At 32.3% G+C, this 18638-nt stretch overlaps 1 protein-coding gene across 1 annotated transcript; it reads left to right on the forward strand.

Annotated features, from left to right (window-relative positions):
* Positions 1-3562: 3562 nt before the first annotated feature.
* Positions 3563-16226, forward strand: LOC127736229 (uncharacterized). The gene is made up of 7 exons (XM_052246816.1): positions 3563-3685; positions 11047-11263; positions 12342-12383; positions 12588-13172; positions 13751-14077; positions 14937-15269; positions 15666-16226. Exons 2-7 carry the CDS (start codon positions 11092-11094, stop codon positions 15902-15904), a joined length of 1698 nt encoding a protein of 565 aa, XP_052102776.1. The 5' UTR covers positions 3563-3685; positions 11047-11091; the 3' UTR covers positions 15905-16226.
* The last annotated feature ends 2412 nt before the right edge of the window (positions 16227-18638 follow it).

An 18638-nucleotide genomic window follows, 5' to 3' on the forward strand; every position in this document is an offset into this window, starting at 1 on the left:
CTCTAAATTTGGATAGTGATTAAAAATTTGACACATTATAGATTTCTGACACAGAATAAATGTGGTCAGATAACTTAACAATTTGAAATGGGACATTTAATCTACTTAATGGTATAATATCCAAAATCTAATTCCATAGTTAGATTCAGCATATAAAAAAAACCCATGAATTCAAACAAAGTTTAATTTTGGACCCGTTGGTCCTTAATATGGAGTAATTTGAAAACAGGGCCATAAATTAAAAATCTGAATGCACAGTCAGATTCAGCATATCATAGAACCACAAGAATTCAGTTTTTGATGAAATCAAACAAAGTCTAATTTTGGACCCTTTGAACCTTGATGTAGACCTATTTAAAAATTTCCAAACATCCAACATGGTAAAAACCTCAAACAATTCAAGCCTTTAAATTAATCCTCATTGAAATTGGTTAAAAGATTTGTATTTATTTTCAACTGAAGATTTCTTGCTGTTGTGCAATACTTTGCTGTTGCGCAATACTTAGTAAATCTGTTTACAAACTAAATATAATAATTTACACACCCTGTTTGGTGTGTATCTCCTGCCATATCAGTATTTGTTGTTTCTTTATATAAATCAGAAATAATTTATGTAAGAACCAGCTTAGCCAGTATTAGAAAAGTCTTGATTTTGGCCCCTTTTTGGCCTCTGGTTTCTTAAAGATTAAAGCCACAACCCACAAAATCGACCCCAACCTTCTGTGTGTGGTATGGAACCTTGTGGTACAATTTCATAGAGATCCATTGACTAATACTTAAGTATCTGTCCGGAAACCAGAAAAACCTGGTCCCCCTTTTTGCCCCTTATTCCTGAACGGTTTGAGCCATAACCCCAAAGTCAAACCCAACCTTCCCTTTGTGGTATGGAACTTTGTGTTTCAATTTCATAGAGATCCATAGACTAATACTTAAGTAATTGCCCTTTATTCCTGAACGGTTTGGGCCATAACCCCTAAAGTCAATCCCAACCTTCCCTTTGTGGTATGGAACCGTGTGGTACAATTTCATAGAGATCCATACACGTATACACAAGTTATTGTCCGGAAACTAGAAAAATGCCTTTTTTGGCTCCTTTTTAACCCGTAATTCCTAAACAGTTGGGACTATAACCCCCAAAATCAATCCCAACCTTCCTTTTGTGCTATTGAACCTTGTGGTTAAATTTCATAGAGATCCATTCACTGATACTAAAGTTATTGTCCGGAAACCAAATGTCTTTGGACGACGACGACGACATGATAGCAATATACGAACGCAAATTTTTTGCGGTCGTATAACAACTAACATAAAGATAAATAAAACGCAAATTAACGACCAAACAACACTCACAGATACTGAAAGCTAGTTCAAAACCAATAACAACTAATAAATAAATCTTTTTCTCTCAGACCAAAGTATCAATCAGTACACATCCAACGGATTTAGTATAAAAACAAGTTATTAACAACCCGAGAAAGCCATTATTCAATGCAAAAATATAAGTACATAATATCGACGGATGTAGGACCATAAGTTTTCTTAAATGTATAACAATACATATTTGGTTATGTTTAATTTATCAAAACAATATTCAAAGAACTATCTACGGTGGGTGTGAAATAGAAATCCTTTTAGAATAAGGATCAATGAGTTGACATGGATCGTATCTAAATTTACGGGTTTTATAAATAACATTACCGTAAAAATTAGAATCTAATATCGTGTTTTGATAAGAATTTTACAGGTACAGCCAAACTTCAAAACCAAATAAATGTATCTATGAAAAATAAATAATAAATGTTTTAAGCAATTGATTGTATTGCACTTTCTGGCTTAATAATTTAGCAGTTATACAGATTGCGTTAATTGAAATCTAAAACGTCGCTACAGATGCGAGCATAGCGAACGATTTGTGAAATATACAAGGGGCAAAAGGAAAATCACCGGCCAAAAAGGGAAAGTTAACAATAGGGATTGAAAACTAGTTTTTTTTTTATCGTAAATTACTGTTTTGATTTTCAAATGTGAAACTGAAATATCCAAATCTAGAAAAGAACAAATATTGACAAATAGTTATCAATTAGAGAATTCTTTATTACTAGTATTTAAAGCAAAAAAACCCTCTAAAATTTCATCACACTTATAGGTTACACTTCTGTAAATATAGATAATGCAAATTCCCATAGGAACTCCTTTTACGGCTAAAACTGTGCCACTTTTACTTTGAAGTTTCGTTAAAAATCATATCCTGGAAAGGAAAGTTCATAATTTTTTTATGCACTACTATTTTCTGCCATGGTCAAAACATAGGATTGTGCGGCATATTTTCAACATTCAAATGCCTCGAATTTCTAAGAGTTTGACTTTTACTAAAATTCTGTCATACCCCTACCTTTACTTTGAGTTTTCCTGAAAATTCAATTTGTCCGCTATCCAACAGTTTTTTTACTGGTAAAATTCCCAAGTTGTGTCTCTATGAGATGAAACATTGAGATCATATCCGGGAACCAGTAGGTAAACAAAACAAAATATTTATGAATATTACATATCTCCCCAAAAGAGGCGTGGTTTGTGAATCAACTATTTACAAAGTGCAACCTATAGAAAGTATATCTTGCATTTTACCCTTTTTCATTACAGAAGGCTGATTGCAGATTATTTCGAAGGATTTTCTAAATAAATAAGAAAACGTCTGTTTTATAATATTTTGTGAAAATGTAGTGTAGAGTGTCGAAAAATCTTAACTTTCAACCGAATTGAAAGTACCATTGAAAGCACGTAAGTTGTCTAAAATATTAAAAGAATTTTTAACACTTCAAAAATAAATAATTCCATTATTTTCATAAGCTTTATTAGAAAAGTTCTTTAATTTTAGTAAGAGAACTAGTTATAAGTACTAAAATATTAGTAGTAGAGCATTTAGTAGAAGCTGAGATTAAACGATATTTGACAGTTTTTGTGGAGTTTTTTCTTGCGAAATTTCGACTTTTAAAAGAAATCACTTCACTTCTTATTTTATCTTTACCATGATCCTAATGCGATTCCGTAAAATTGCCTCGATTCTATTAACACAAATATTTTTTTTATAAAGTCAATACACACCCTAATATGATACCGGCTATTAGTGCGACAAACGCAACAGGTAACACAGACCAAAAATTGATGTGTAAGATTGCAAAATCCATTGTCAGGCAACCGGAAAGGCAGACAAAAAGGTGCTGTACACGAAAACCAAACATTAATGGTAATCGGGAACACACATCCTATTGTATTAGCCGTACTGGGTGTTATACAAGTCAATTCAAGATACATTTGTATATTTATAACCTTTTAATATTTAAAACAGAGACATATTTCTTTTATGAACTAAAACCCACCTATAATATAGCAAAACCAAAATATATAATTCATGTAAAATAAATAAATGATAAAATCTGATTAAGTCATAGTAGGGTCATACTAATAAAACAAAGGATATATATTAACAAATTATATGTTGCCTTAAGACAAATGTGGCTGATTTGTAATGACATTAGAATTTTATCTTAAATTTTGTCTATAGTAAGCGTCCGGCGATCCGCAAAGATCAGATAACCAGCAAAGCCTGCAGAAATATTACAGCCGAGCATGTCAAAGGAGTCAGTCCTGATGGTGATGAACACCACCTTATATTACCGTATTGTAGGTAAGTTCGGAAATTTTGATTTAACTCATTTTATCCCTTTAAAACAATTTTGAAAAGTTATGCGGCGTTTTTGTTGTGAAATGTTTAAAAGTCGAAGGATACTAAGTTGTTGAAAGTCTGATTTGTCTTCTCAACAATCATGTTTTCCATATTATGTCAATTATATGGAGGCTCAAAAGAAATAATTATTGTAAAATTAGTCCCTGATAATACATTCTGCATAGTAGCTCTTGTTTCAGTACTTGCATGCTCCATGTACAAACATTTTGACTATTATTAATTAGTTTTATCAAATATGTTATAGACCCCATGTAAAATTTACCACTAATACGATTTCTGCTGTTCTAATTTTTGTTGTTTTCTAAAGTTTTTGGTCTGCGAACCCGAGACAGATTTCCCCAGAAACGTTTGATATGTGTACGTAAATCAATACAATGGTGTTTATCCCAAATCACATTTTATGTACACAAAACGCCATATAAACGAAGTCCTGAAAGTGTGCATACTGAATGGAAGATAATTGTACTTTATTGTAGAGCGACACCAGTGCCTGTGTGATAGAAGTTCGTAAATGTTTGTGTTTACTGTTCGTATGTGTTTTATTGTTTAGGTATTTTTATTTTATTTATTTTTTTCATATTTCTTTGTTGTTACGTAGCTTCATACATTTGTTTCTTTGCTATTGGTCTATCCTCTTCATTAATTGTTTTTTTTTTTTTATTTCTCCGAATTTTTATTTAGTTTTTGTACATTATTTTTTAATTAATAAGACGTCGGTATGTAAATGAAAGTATTTTTTTTCCTTTAAAATTTCTATATTTACCTTAATATAACAGAAATATTTTTTTTGAGGCATATGACTATTAGAAAATATTAGATTATAATGTATTCGACAAGGCTTTATAAAAGTGTATATTATAATTTTTGTTTTATTTAAGTCAAATAAAGTTTATAAAAACAAGACCAAAAGATAGTCTATAGTTACACACAGTCAGAATGAACGCTTTAAAAGATTGTATTTGAGAGAAGCGTGATGTTTCAAAAGCAGTGTGTTGATTTGTAGTGGTACTAATGATATATAGTTTACTAATCATCTTACCCATGTTGTAGTTTAAATATTAACTGTTTACTGAACAGTACAACATGTAAGCGACAACAGATATTCAGGTATATATCTCTTGTAAATATGATGTTTCAAGTTTGGCTTTGGGTTATAGTAGGACTATTATCACAAGATTATCCGATTTATTAAATACACCATTTGAATATGTCAGAATTTATAATATGTTTAACTAAATCCATATATATATACAAAAAAATACATTTGTAAATAACTTTGTATGTTTACGTATTTTGGTTTAGTTTAATGGTTTTTTAAGGTTTTGATGTTTATTTTCTTGTTAATGCTAAGAATTAACATGATCTTATAACAAATGTACACTTACTTTTGGCATTTTGGATAAAAGTTTTTGAATATATAAAACGTTAAAGAGCACAACAAATTATAAGGGCGTAAACAGAACAGCCATAAACATCCAATATAGGTCTACTTTGATGAGGGAGTTGCAACCTTAACTTTAGCACAATCATATAATTATATAAACCCAGAATTTAAATAACGCAGTCTATATCATTTGAATCAATTCAATACCGAAGCACTGACACATGCTTGCAATTTGTGTTCTTTGTAATTAAACATGTATGTGTGTGTGTATGTATGTGTAAGTGTACGACTCATTTGTTTATTCATATAATTCTATCAATTTTGCGTGTCTATGTTCGTACTTTATGTGGCCTTTTAACTTTGTCGAGCGTCACTGATGAGTCTTTTGTAGACGAAACGCGCATCTGGCGTACAAAATTTTAACCTATTTATCTATGATGAGTTAATTCCTAAGTAACCCTGTTTATTTTCATATCTCAGAATTTTGTATTATTAATCCATACTCTATTAAAAGTTCCATATCGAAATCTGGGAGAGTAATGATTGATGAAGCAATGAATAATAACTTTATTAAGCACAAATTACACCCATAAGAGTGTCAAAGGCATAACAATTACATGTATAAACAAAAATATAAAGATGACATTTACATTTACATCAAAATAAAACAAAATAGTAAACTCACAACACAACAAATGACCTCAAGTGCCCTCTGTCCTCAGTTTCATAGACTGTTTAATAAAGGAGCCTAAAGATTTTACTTGCTGACTAGTAGTTGGATTTAGAATATATCTCATTTTGTTATCAGAAAAATCTTTGTATTGGGTTCTTAAATCGTTAAAAAAAGACATGTCTTAAATCATTATTTATTTTACATAATAAAAAGAAATGGGATTCATCATCCAGGCCCCGAATTCACTAAAGATACGATACAACATGTTGTATCGTAATTATTTATCGTAAATATACGACATGCATAAGACATGTCGTAATTTGTATTCTCCAACGTTGTCGTAGTACTGTTGTAAGTTTCTCGCAGTTGCTAATGTCGTAAATCTACAGAACAATCATTTTACGTACAATGTAACAGAGGAGGATTTTGTTCAGCAAGTGCCCGATTTGAAATCCATTTATAATTTAGTACAATGCTCATCACACTTTGTCTTATAAATATAATAAATAAGAACCATTTATGCCAAACTACTAAATTATTTCAAATATTTTTCTGTTTGTAACAATTTAATATATTACACGTACATGTACCATTAATGCGATATTCGCCGCTGGCTTGAAAAACAGGAAATTTGTAATCAAATTACGTAAATCAAATATGAATTAAAATTTAACAAGAGGAAAATTTGCATGCTTTCTCTACTTAATTAATTTTGAGAACTGATAATGCCGTATATTGTAAATTTTCGAAGATTAAAGCTTTTCTGTCGATTTACCTCCACCTGGAACGGCCAAACCCCAAATTTATAAGTACAACCTAAAGCATTATAATTTTCGATAGTGTTGTCTATATCAAAATAAGAAGATGTAGTACGATTGGAAACGAGACAACTCTCCACCAGAGAACAAATGACCGGTAGAAGTTAGCAACTATGAATCATCGTGCGGTCATCAACAATGAGCAAAACCTATACCATATAAGCAAGCAAGCTATGAAAGGCCCCGAAAAGACAAATGTATTTTTAGTGACAATTTAAACTAGAAAACGAACGACCTGGTTTATGTTAAAAACAATAAATTAGATAGATAGATACATTTATTCTCATAAATCCATGCAAGTACAAAGACTAGAGAAGTCAAAATACAAAATATTAGATGTAATAACGTAAAAAAATTAAATAAAGTAAATAAAAATAGATAAAAATATATAAATTGAATAGGAAATATAAGAATATATGCACAAGTAAAGTAAATAAAACGAAAAGCAAATATAATATTTGGGTTTTGACACATGAATTATTATTAATAAGAAGTTAAATGTTTACAAAACAGGAACCTGTTGTTCAGTAGTTGTCGTTTGTTGATGTGGTTCATGAGTGTTTTTTTATATAGATTAGACCGTTGGTTTTCCCGTTTGAATGGTTTTACATTAGTAATTTTTTGGGGCCCTTTATAGCTTACTGTTCGGTGTGAGCCAAGGCTCTGTGTTGAATGAACGGTAGAAAAAAGGAGCTAAAGATACCAGAGGGACACTTAAACTCATAAATCGAAAATAAAATGACAACGCCATGGCAAAAAAAAAGACAAAAAAAAAAAAGACAAACAGATAAACAATAGAAGTTAGCAACTATATGTCACCGTGTGGTCATCAACATGAGAAAAACCCATACCGCATAAGCAAACAAGCTACGAAAGGCCCCGAAATGACAAATGTAAAATAATTTAAACAAGAAAACTAACTACCTGGTTTATGTAAAAAAAATTAATGAAGTATCATAAATAAGAAGTTTACAAAACTTTGAAAATTTCGAAATACTACTGATTTTCTACCCTAGGAATATAGATTACCCTAGCTGTATTTGGCCAAACCTTTCGGGATATTGGTTCGTCGATGCTATTCATACATCGTACTCTATTTGATTTTGTTAATTCCTGTGTCACTGATGAGTCGTTTGAATACGAGAACAGCATCTGGCATTCAAAATTTAAATCCTGCTTTCTATGATGAGTTTATACATAACAAACGAAATCTGCTGAATTACAGGCTCCTGACTTGGGACAGGCCGTGACACTTGTACCTAGGACTAATTAGTAAATATTCATAAATTGGTCGTAGTAGTTACTTTTTAATTATTATTTTGCCTTACCAATGACATTCTTAACTCTGAATGTATTTACCATATGAGGAACAAAAAAGAATTCAGTTATATCCATCTTAAGAGTTTATGGTTAAAGTTTTTGAACAAGATTAAAAAGAAATAAACAATCTGATTTTATCCTGTTACTAGAACTCTTATCTATTTATATTCGTGTACTAATACTTATTATTTTTCTTTTATTTCCCTTGTGTGTTAACTTTGTAGATAACAGTTATTTTTTCCAGTTTTACAACTGTATGGGCTCATTTATACGACAAAACGAAGTAGTCAAATAACTATTCCCCCGTTGTTAAATAAAGGCAACAGTAGTATACCGCTATTCGAAATTCATAAATCGATTGAGAAAAAACAAATCCGGTTAACAAACTAAAACGGAGGGAAACACATCAAATATAAGGGGAGAACAACGACACAAGAGAAACACAACACTAAAATGCAACACACACAGAAACGAACTATAATATAACAATGGCCATTTTCCTGACTTGGTACAGGACATTTTAAGAAAAAATGGTGGGTTGAACCTGGTTTTGTGGATAGCCAAACCACACGGGAGTCTGTTCGTTGGTTCGTTGGTTCGTCTGTTTGTTTGTTTGTTTGTTTATTTGTCATTCTGTCCATCATTTGTATCAGCAACTGCTCCTTAACAGCTTGATAGAATTTTGAAAGAATGTTTGGGTAAAATTTGGGAATGCATAAATATCTGCACACTGTACATAGAGCCCATTTGTAACTCGCAGAATCTTTAACATATAATGATATTGTGCACCCTCTATATTATTTTTAGTCTGAATTATTTTTTGGGTTTCTCTTACCAAAACATGGAGCTTGCCATTATATTTTTCCGATATCTGTCTGTATTTTGTTTATTTACGCGAATCATTCAAGACGGAAAACAATATTATTTCGGGGTACTTCTTTTTTGGGAATATCCAGCTCCCCGTTACATCTACTTGGATGTTTAAGAATGTTTCAAACCGATATTAGCATATATCAAGTTGTTCTCTGTTTAAGATGTACTTCCACCATCATAGAGACATACTAATAATTACAACTTTATGCCTTTGAAGTCTGCATCTATAAATAGGAAATCATCGGGCTTTAATAGGGAAAAGAACTATTAAAAATACTCTTGTTCGTCTAATGAATCGTTCGTTTTCTCTTATATTAGCGCTGCCTCCATTTTTACGATCACGATTGACAGTTACGACAGGCATCGAGCAGTCGTAAGTTTATTACAATATTTACAACACATCGCATCGTAAGTTTCTTTTGTGAATACAAGTTGCAATTTACGATATCGTAAAACTTACCTTACGACAGTCGTAACGTTACGATAGTTTTGTGAATACGGGGCCTGAACTTTGCACTTATTACAGAATCTCTGATAATGTAAGGCTTTATAGTATTACAAAATAACTTCTTAAAATCAAGATGACAATTAACGATATGAAATCTCAAAAAAAAATTTAAACTTTCATGTTCGTAATATCTTGTTTTAATGCCTTTTTTATTTTTAATGTGAAATTAAATATTTGATTTTACTAAAATATTTGCTTGATAAAATGACATGAAGAGATTTTGCTGATACGCGAATGGCCCCAGAGAATAAATGGTTTGACAATACAATTACAACTGATACATATGCATGTGCATCGAGTCACTCAAAATTGAGGTCAACAAGTACAAATTTTAGATTTTTTACGATAAAAATTTACAACAAATTAGATACCATTAAAAACCCGACAAATAATATTATTAATACTTTATTTTTTAAGACTGTATGCTTGTGCATTAACATAAAGTTGAGGTCAACGAGTACATGTTTTAGATTTTCTAGATACATTTTATAACAAATTAAATATCATTAAAAGCTCGACAAATATTATATTCTAATTTCCTTTCTTAAAACCGCCAATTATATATAACGCTGTTGATTATTTTATACTCCCTTTTAAGATATTATGGAGAGGAATACCTTACTCTGGTGAGTTCCTTAAAAGTTGTGGAGAGGGTTGTTTCTCCTATCAGACAAACCATTTGACAATATAAAACCTAATTTAGTATTTGTCATAGACATCCAGAAAAATACTTTTTTCTAAAACAAATAACACGCAGTAACAATTATGTAATGGGAAATCATTGCTAAATCTCGACTTTTATCGAAATTTTTTAAGGAATGGTATTCATTTATTAAATAATAAAAAAAATGATGTGACTACATTCGGAACTTGAGATTTATGGAAACATTCAATGAATCGCATGGTCTTTTTAACATTACGGTGAGTTACCTATTACAATTTATGGAAACATTCAATGAATCGCATGGCCTTTTTAACATTACGGTGAGTTACCTATTACAATCAATCGCATGGTCCTTTTAACATTTACTGTGAGTTACCTATTATCTATTCCATCAAAAGAACTGCTTCTGTCTCACATCAAAATTTAAGTGTTAATTGAATATATTTCTTATTAATTCTTTTGGGGTGGTGCTGAAATATTACAATTTTGTTGTTGTTGTAATAAGCGTTTCCCCCAAATGTTGGTTTCATCAATTAAGTCATGCATTTGCAAGTAAACATTGAGTATGTCACACTCTCTGGTACTTCACTAAGGTTCAAAATTACAATTAATAGTATATAAAAAAAGTACTACATAAATGCACGAAATATACACTGTAAAAATGGTGTTTAGATCCTAAACACAATTCTAAGCACATCTTTTGTGCACTTTTTTTTATACGTTTTGATCTAAACGTGTCTCAGTGCAAAGTGTTTAGGATTGTGTTTAGGATCGTGTTTAGCTTAGAAAAAATGTTTTATTCCTGAACACTTTCTTTCCATAACACATTTAAAAGTGTTTAAATTCAAGACATGTTTACATTTAATGTACTTACTGAAAAAAGTGTTTAGATATTAAACACAATCCTAAACATGTTTAGAACTAAACATGTAATACAAGTGTTTAATTTCTAAGCACAATTTTTACAGTGTATGTATTGTTCCTTAACCTGACTTATTTAAATCTGCTAAATCTTGAAAGATTTAGTTTTTTAATATTTTTAATTTGTTATTGTTTTGTAGAACCCTAATAAGGAGACTTGTTACTGAAACATCTGAACGTTTACCATGGCTTCTAGCACATCACTACAAGCACACAAATACAAGTATGGATTTCAAAGGTCCAGAGGAAATAAGTTTAAATGGTATCTGATCCTCGCTATCAGTATTGTGTTTGTTGTTTTGGCGGTCACTGTCATAGCTCTGACGATTTACCTCACAAGCGAAAACAACAAAACAGGTAAGTATCATGGGTGTAACTGGGCTACGTTCTAGCTCACAGGTTTGATTCGAGCACCATGGATGAGTTATGTTTGTTTTTATTCTTAAATTTTGCTCCAGATTCTTTATCGTGATCGTGATGAAGTTTCTATCCAAGTTTGTCAAGCCCTAAATCACCACAAGTCAAGGTCCGGTCTTCTTTCAATGTTTCTTTTTGTTTACCGATCCCGTAGATGATCATATAAGAGATTTTACATCTACTGACTTATTGGCGGTTCAAATCAGTGGTTAAACGTTAACTTAACCGACAGAGGATCATTTAAATGGTTTGACATTTACTGTACCCATAGAGGATCAATTTCACTGAACATTAGCACCAGTGATATGTATGATGCTAATATTTCCTTTCAAAAAAGAAATTATGCGGGTGTACAAAAATGACGTCATAACTGGATCAAACAAACACATTAGATACTAACTTAAAACTATGAATTATTTATGTTTTGCTCATGTTACCAATTACATGTACATTATGATACCAAGTAAAAACACCCATGTACATTGTGATACCAAGTAAAAACACCCATGTACATTGTGATACTAAGTAAAACACCCATGTACATTGTGATACCAAGAAAAAGTACCCATGTACATTGTGATACCAAGTCAAACACCCATGTACATTGTGATACCAAGTAAACACACCCATGTACATTGTGATACCAAGTAAAAACACCCATGTACATTGTGATACCAAGTAAAAACACCCATGTACATTGTGATACCAAGTAAATACACCCATGTTCATCGCGATACTAAGTAAAACACCCATGTACATTGTGATACCAAGTAAAACGCCCATGTTCATTGTGATACCAAGTAAAAACACCCATGTACATTGTGATACCAAGTAAAAACACCCATGTACATTGTGAAACCAAGTAAAACACCCATGTACATTGTGATACCAAGTAAAACGCCCATGTTCATTGTGATACCAAGTAAAAACACCCATGTACATTGTGATACCAAGTAAAAACACCCATGTACATTGTGATACCAAGTAAAAACACCCATGTTTTTTTGTTAATTAACAGGTGACAAAGATGCGCAATATGATCCTGAAGATGAAGACACAGGTATGACAAATAATATTTTTCATATACGAAAAGGGTAGATTTTGATAGTAATTTCCAAGGAAATAAAAGTAGCTAATTTATATTGTTTACAATCTTTGCGTACGTGGTAAGACAATCGAATCATTTTTATTTCGGAGTATTTTCAGAATTGAAATATTCCTCAAGCCTTTTTATATGTATTGAATATATTTTTTTTTTCAACAGAACAAACGGTATCAAGAGCTTCCGCAACAACTGACGTGAGCCAAACAACGAAATACCAACTGACAACCCAAAAGACAACTGCACAAATCACGATGTCTTCAACAGAAAGTCCAACTACTATAAAAATTACTTCGTCCACTCAAAAGACAACTCCTGGTGTATTTACTAGTCATTGGTCAACAACCTTGATATCTACTCAACATCCAATCACTAAACCGCCAACTCAACTGCAAACCACTGAACCGCAAAATCAACAACCAACCACTGAACCAACCTCAACCACACAAAAGTCAACAACTGTAAACAAACCTCTTTCTACCGAACAGCAAACAAATGATAAGAGTAATTTTTCAACTCCACAAAGTACCACACAACTTATTTCGTCGACCCAAAAAGCTACCATGTCAACACAACAAATAACTACTGAGAAAATGACTTCTTCAAGTCCACAAACAACTTTGCAACAAACGTCTGACGAATCATCAACAGCCCAATATTCTACATCAAATGATCCGGCAGAGTCAACCAGTGTTTCAACAACATCAACAGCACAAGCCACATCAACGTCATCGGTCGATACAACAAGTACGTGTAATACTATAGTAATATAAATCTTTCAAATAACATTCTTCAGAATTTAAATTACAAATTCTAAGAGTATTTTATAACAATCAAAGAACGTTCTTCAGAATTTGAAAGCTGCCAAAATAGCCTCATTTTAGACTAATTTATATCAATTGGTATTTATATTGTATGAGCAATAACCGGATCCAAAAAGCTATTTTGCTACTTACATGTTAATGTTGATAAAAGATCTATTAGTTAATATTTAAAACTTCTGATATACAACATATGAAGCAATCTCATTTATCGTATTCGTCACTTCTCAAAAAAAATAGCACAAGAGACTATAATGGTTTGTTTTTGTTTTAAAAGAAGCTTTTTCTTGTTACTTGCAATTTTTTTTTGTCCCTTTCATTTGAAAAATGTGCAATCCTACTAATCGAAAATTGTTTTAAAATAGGTAATCATAAAAAAAAAATGGTTGGGACCTCTGTAAATAAATTTACTAAAGATTTCAAAACAATTCTTTCGTGTAATAGTGTTATAATAAGTAATTTATAACATAAATGCCATAATAAGATGCTTTTGATTTTTTGCAGCAATTGAATTATCTGGATACAATATCAGCAGCTCATCTCCATTCTTACTAACATGCGAGGTAAAAAATATTCCTGGATGGATTGACCTTTTGATTTATCGTCACTATGGCAACAATCAATCAGGTCTATTGGCTCAGATGACTGCAGGAGCAATAGTTCCAACGGTTATTGTAGTCGATGATTCGCTAACATTTTCAGCCAATCATCACAGCGATGCCATAACAATGGTATTGATGGCACAGAATTTCGAATGTAACCATGCAGGGACGTACAGTTGTTCGGTATCGTCTGCAAATGTTGTCGTATCAGATGAAACAGATATTAAAGGTACAGTTTTTCTTGAACTTTATAAATAAAGAACGGTCTCAAATCGCAGATAATCCATATAGAATGTTGAAATCTAATTGCAATATAAGTAACACTTTTTCTACGCTATGGGTCACATTTTTTCGCAGGCTAGTCAAAATGACTATCATGGTGGATTTTTATTAGGTATAAGGAAGTAAAAAAAGAAAAGAAATGTATGTAAGTAAACTTTCGTTGGTACTTATTATCGAACTAACTTAAATCAAAACTTAATAAGGCATGAATGAAATAACTAGGGCCGCCATATTACACACACACAAATTCAGTCTGCACGAACGTTAATTTCTTTACTTGGTGGTGTTGTCTATCCTATAATCGACCTACAGTGGCGGATCCAGAAATTTTCATAAGTGGGGGCCCACTGACTGCCTAAGAGGGGGTCCGATCCTGTCACGCTTCAGTGATTTCCTATATAACCAACCAAAATTTTCCCACAAAAGGGGGCCCAGGCCCTGGGCCTCCCCCCCCCCCCCCTAAATCCGCCTCTGACCTATTTCACTGGATTGTTTCCTTTGTATCTTCTCTCCTTTTTAAAACACGTGTTATAAGAAATGAAGCTTTTATGTAAATTCTAGATCTTGTTGCGCTATCTTACATTCTGTTCTAATTAACACATAAAACTATTCATCATCAAGTCATTTTTAAATTGACATGTCATACCACATCTCCTTATTTTTATGATGGTTGACAACAACTACATGTATAATATTTTGAACATATTGTCTTAATTTTAAAAACCCTTGGATATGTTTTTTTTTTAAATACAGCAAAAACAATTTAGATATTAGCAAAAAGTAAACTCATTCTGTTTTTCATTTAGTCGTTTCAGAACCACCGGAAATCTATTTTCCTGTAGGGGTTGTTGAAGACAGAACTATGTCGTTGGACTGTGTAGTCGAATTTGAGGGTACTTCCGGTGATATCAAATGGACATTTAGTCCCCCTCTATTAGGCAATATGTTTTACGACTTGAGTATAGTTCCAGATACGAAAAATAGTTCAATGAGTTGTACGACTAAACTGGAAAGCAAATTAACGTTTACACCAGGGATGTACGACAACGGCTCAAACTTTCGATGTGAAGTTGTGAATGCGGATGGTTACAATGGTGCAACAGTTTTACAAACGACGGTTCCATTTTACGTGCTACATAGTAAGTTTAAGAAAATAGGAACTTTGTAACTGTAACCGATTTAATGTTATTACCACTTTGACAGATAGTGTTAAATTCTAATATTGAAAAATCAATGTTAAAGTGTTAATGCATACTTCATTTTGTATATTTTCATATTTGTAACAGTTAATTGTTTAGAGGCCTTGACAATCTTTTGTTATTTTTTTCCTGTATTCATAGAACATTACAAAATTCGGTTAATTTGAGAGAAAAATTATCAGTGGATGTGATCCTATTTTGTTTTTTGAACACAGACTATGTAATTATATGTTTACTTTGTGTTTTATATTGCTTTTCATGTATCTAAGTGACTTTGTCTTTTTATTTGATTTTCATGTAAATTTAAGTAATTTTGTGTTTTATATTGTTTTTCAGATTCCATCTGTACGAATCGTATGTTTGAAATTTTTAATCACCCTTATCAGCCATGTGGGAAAATAATATATTGTTCAGAAAATGGAATACTTGTATTTGAAATTCCTTGTCCATTACCAGGCTACTGCTATGATGCATTGCTTACAGATTGTGTTCTGGAAAAAGACCTCAGTATTTATAATGAAACCAGTTCTACTACTATTGGACCAAGCACAACTGTTGCTCCACCTATCTCTTAAAACTGAACAGATGACATTTCAGGATAATGGAGATTATGATATGAACATACAGGGACACCAGTCTGGACCTAATAACTTTATAAACTAATATATTTTGTATTTGTATGTTGATACATGCTGGGTTTTTTTTTGTTTTTTTTTTTTTGTTTTTTTTTTTATATATTTATGCTGGTTTTACATTGCTTTCTATGTGATTTGTCGGTGTTACGTGTAAGTTGTTGTTGACATAAATATCTAGATTTTAAAACAAATGTTTCAAATTTAACTGTTTGAAAGGAAGTAAATGACATTTTAGTGCCTGAATAAAACATAAACCACGTAATTCAGGTATATAAAACAACCAAGAATGAAATACAAAAAAAAAGATAAAGATAGAAACTGGCCTGATATTTTTACTTAAAATGTTAGCTATCATAAGGTCAGATCATAAGTGGTTGAGAGCTATCATGAAGTCAGTCACCATTTATTTGCTGAACATGAAGAAGTATAGGACCTACACGTAAATCAAAAGAGTGACACATTCATGAAGAAAGGGGTCTCTGGAACTATAACCCTATTTTCTTTAGTTAAGTCTCCAAAACGTAGTTTCTTATACTTTTTGCTCAGTTCATCTTCTCTTTCTCGCACCTGACTTGTTAGCACTATATAATAAAAAAAAACACAGATGTACTTCAAATTTTCCAATATGTTATAGTATTAAAACATTTGACTTTTCTACACTTTACACAAGTATTCCCCATTCCAAACTAAAAGACAAATTGAAAGAGTTGGTATTACTTTGTTTCATTAAAAAGAATGGCGAACGTAGATACAAGTATCTTGTCTTAGGGAGGGATACATCCTACTTTGTAAAGAATCACTCTGATTCAAACAAAAAATTCTCTGAAACTGACATTATCAAGATGCTTGATTTCTTGATTGACAACATATTTGTTACGTTTGGAGGACGTGTTTTTCAACAGACTGTCGGAATTCCAATGGGAACCAATTGTGCCCCTCTTCGTGTCGACTTGTTTCTTTATTATTATGAGGCTGACTTCATACAGGAACTTCTTAGGAAGAAAGATAAGAAGTTAGCAATATCCTTTAACTTTACGTTCCGCTATATAGATGATGTTCTCTCACTAAATAATACTAAATTTGGTGACTATGTTGCACGAATCTATCCCACCGAACTAGAGATAAAGGATACTACAGATACAGTTCGGTCTGCCTCATATCTTGACTTACATCTAGAAATTGACAATGAGGGTCGGTTGAAAACAAAACTTTACGACAAAAGAGATGATTTCAGCTTCCCAATTGTGAACTTTCCATTTCTATGTAGCAACATTCCAGCAGCGCCTGCATACGGAGTATATATCTCCCAATTGATACGATATTCCCGGGCTTTTATTTCCTATCATGATTTCTTTGATAGAGGATTGCTGCTCATAAGGAAGCTATTAAACCAAGAGTTCCAAATGGTGAAGTTGAAATCATCCCTTCGTAAATTTTACGGACGCCATCACGAGTTGGTTGATCGTTATGGAATAACCGTTTCACAGATGATATCGGATATGTTCCTTATGTTGTTACTACAATACCCTTCCCTTTTCACGAATGTGACCTACCAAATTAGACTATTTACCGGATTTGTAATAACATAAGCAACACGACGGGTGCCACATGTGGAGCAGGATCTGCTTACCCTTCCGGAGCACCTGAGATCACCCCCAGTTTTTGGTTGGGTTCGTGTTGCTTAGTCTGTAGTTTTCCATGTTGTGTCATCTATACTATTATTTGTCTGTTTGTCTTTTTATTTTTGGTCATGGCGTTGTCAGTTTGTTTTCGATCTATGAGTTTGACTGTCCCTCTGGTATCTTTCGTCCCTCTTTTATGCTTACGTGTTTAGTTGTGAATAGGGTATTTGTTTGCCTTTCAATACCATCATTGTCATGAAAATTGGTTGGACTGGTATTGTGAAAATAATTGTATAAAGTTCGAGATTGCATGTTCGTAACGTAAGTGCGTCACTGTTTTCGATGTTCTGTGGTGTCTGTCGTTGATGGAAGATGTTCGCTGTTGTTCTGCGGTTAGCATGTTGTATCGACTATTCTAATATGACGTTCTTCAAACGCTTTCAGTACACACCCGTGGTAAAATATGAATATATTGTTTGGGCTGTTCCGATCATACTCCCACGTCATATGGTTTTTTATGAATGATCTACTCGACGTCACTGAACGATGACGTAAGAATATAAGCATTTTACGGGAAAATGCACGATTGTGAAATCGAAAATCATCACAACAAGGAAACGTAAACAAACGATGGTAAAATGTGTTATAAGCCATTATTTTAACATATAAGTAAAATTATCATTTAAATTCATCCAAACCTATCTAAATACGTTATTGTAAATAGTTTAAGCATGTCACTAGTTCAGTTTGCTCCGTTATTTTACGTCAATGTAATAGTGCGTTTATTTACGGGAACGGCAAATATTTGCCTTCACCTAGAGCGCTTCGATCCAAAAGAATTGCCGTATTCGTCCTATTAGAATAGAAATAATTCATTCAAGCCCCCATGAATTATTTCTTAATTATATTATTTGTTTGTGCGTTTCTCTGTGATGAGTGTTCTTGAATGTGTTTGTGCTGTATTTCTGTCACGTTGTGTTGTCATTTTAGCTATATTTTTAACATTGTCATAAAGGCGGGAGGTTTGGCTGGCCATAAAACCAGGTTCAACC

The sequence above is a fragment of the Mytilus californianus genome, unplaced genomic scaffold (assembly GCF_021869535.1).
Source record: "Mytilus californianus isolate M0D057914Y unplaced genomic scaffold, xbMytCali1.0.p SCAF_3, whole genome shotgun sequence".
Classification (NCBI taxonomy): Eukaryota; Metazoa; Mollusca; class Bivalvia; order Mytilida; family Mytilidae; genus Mytilus; species Mytilus californianus.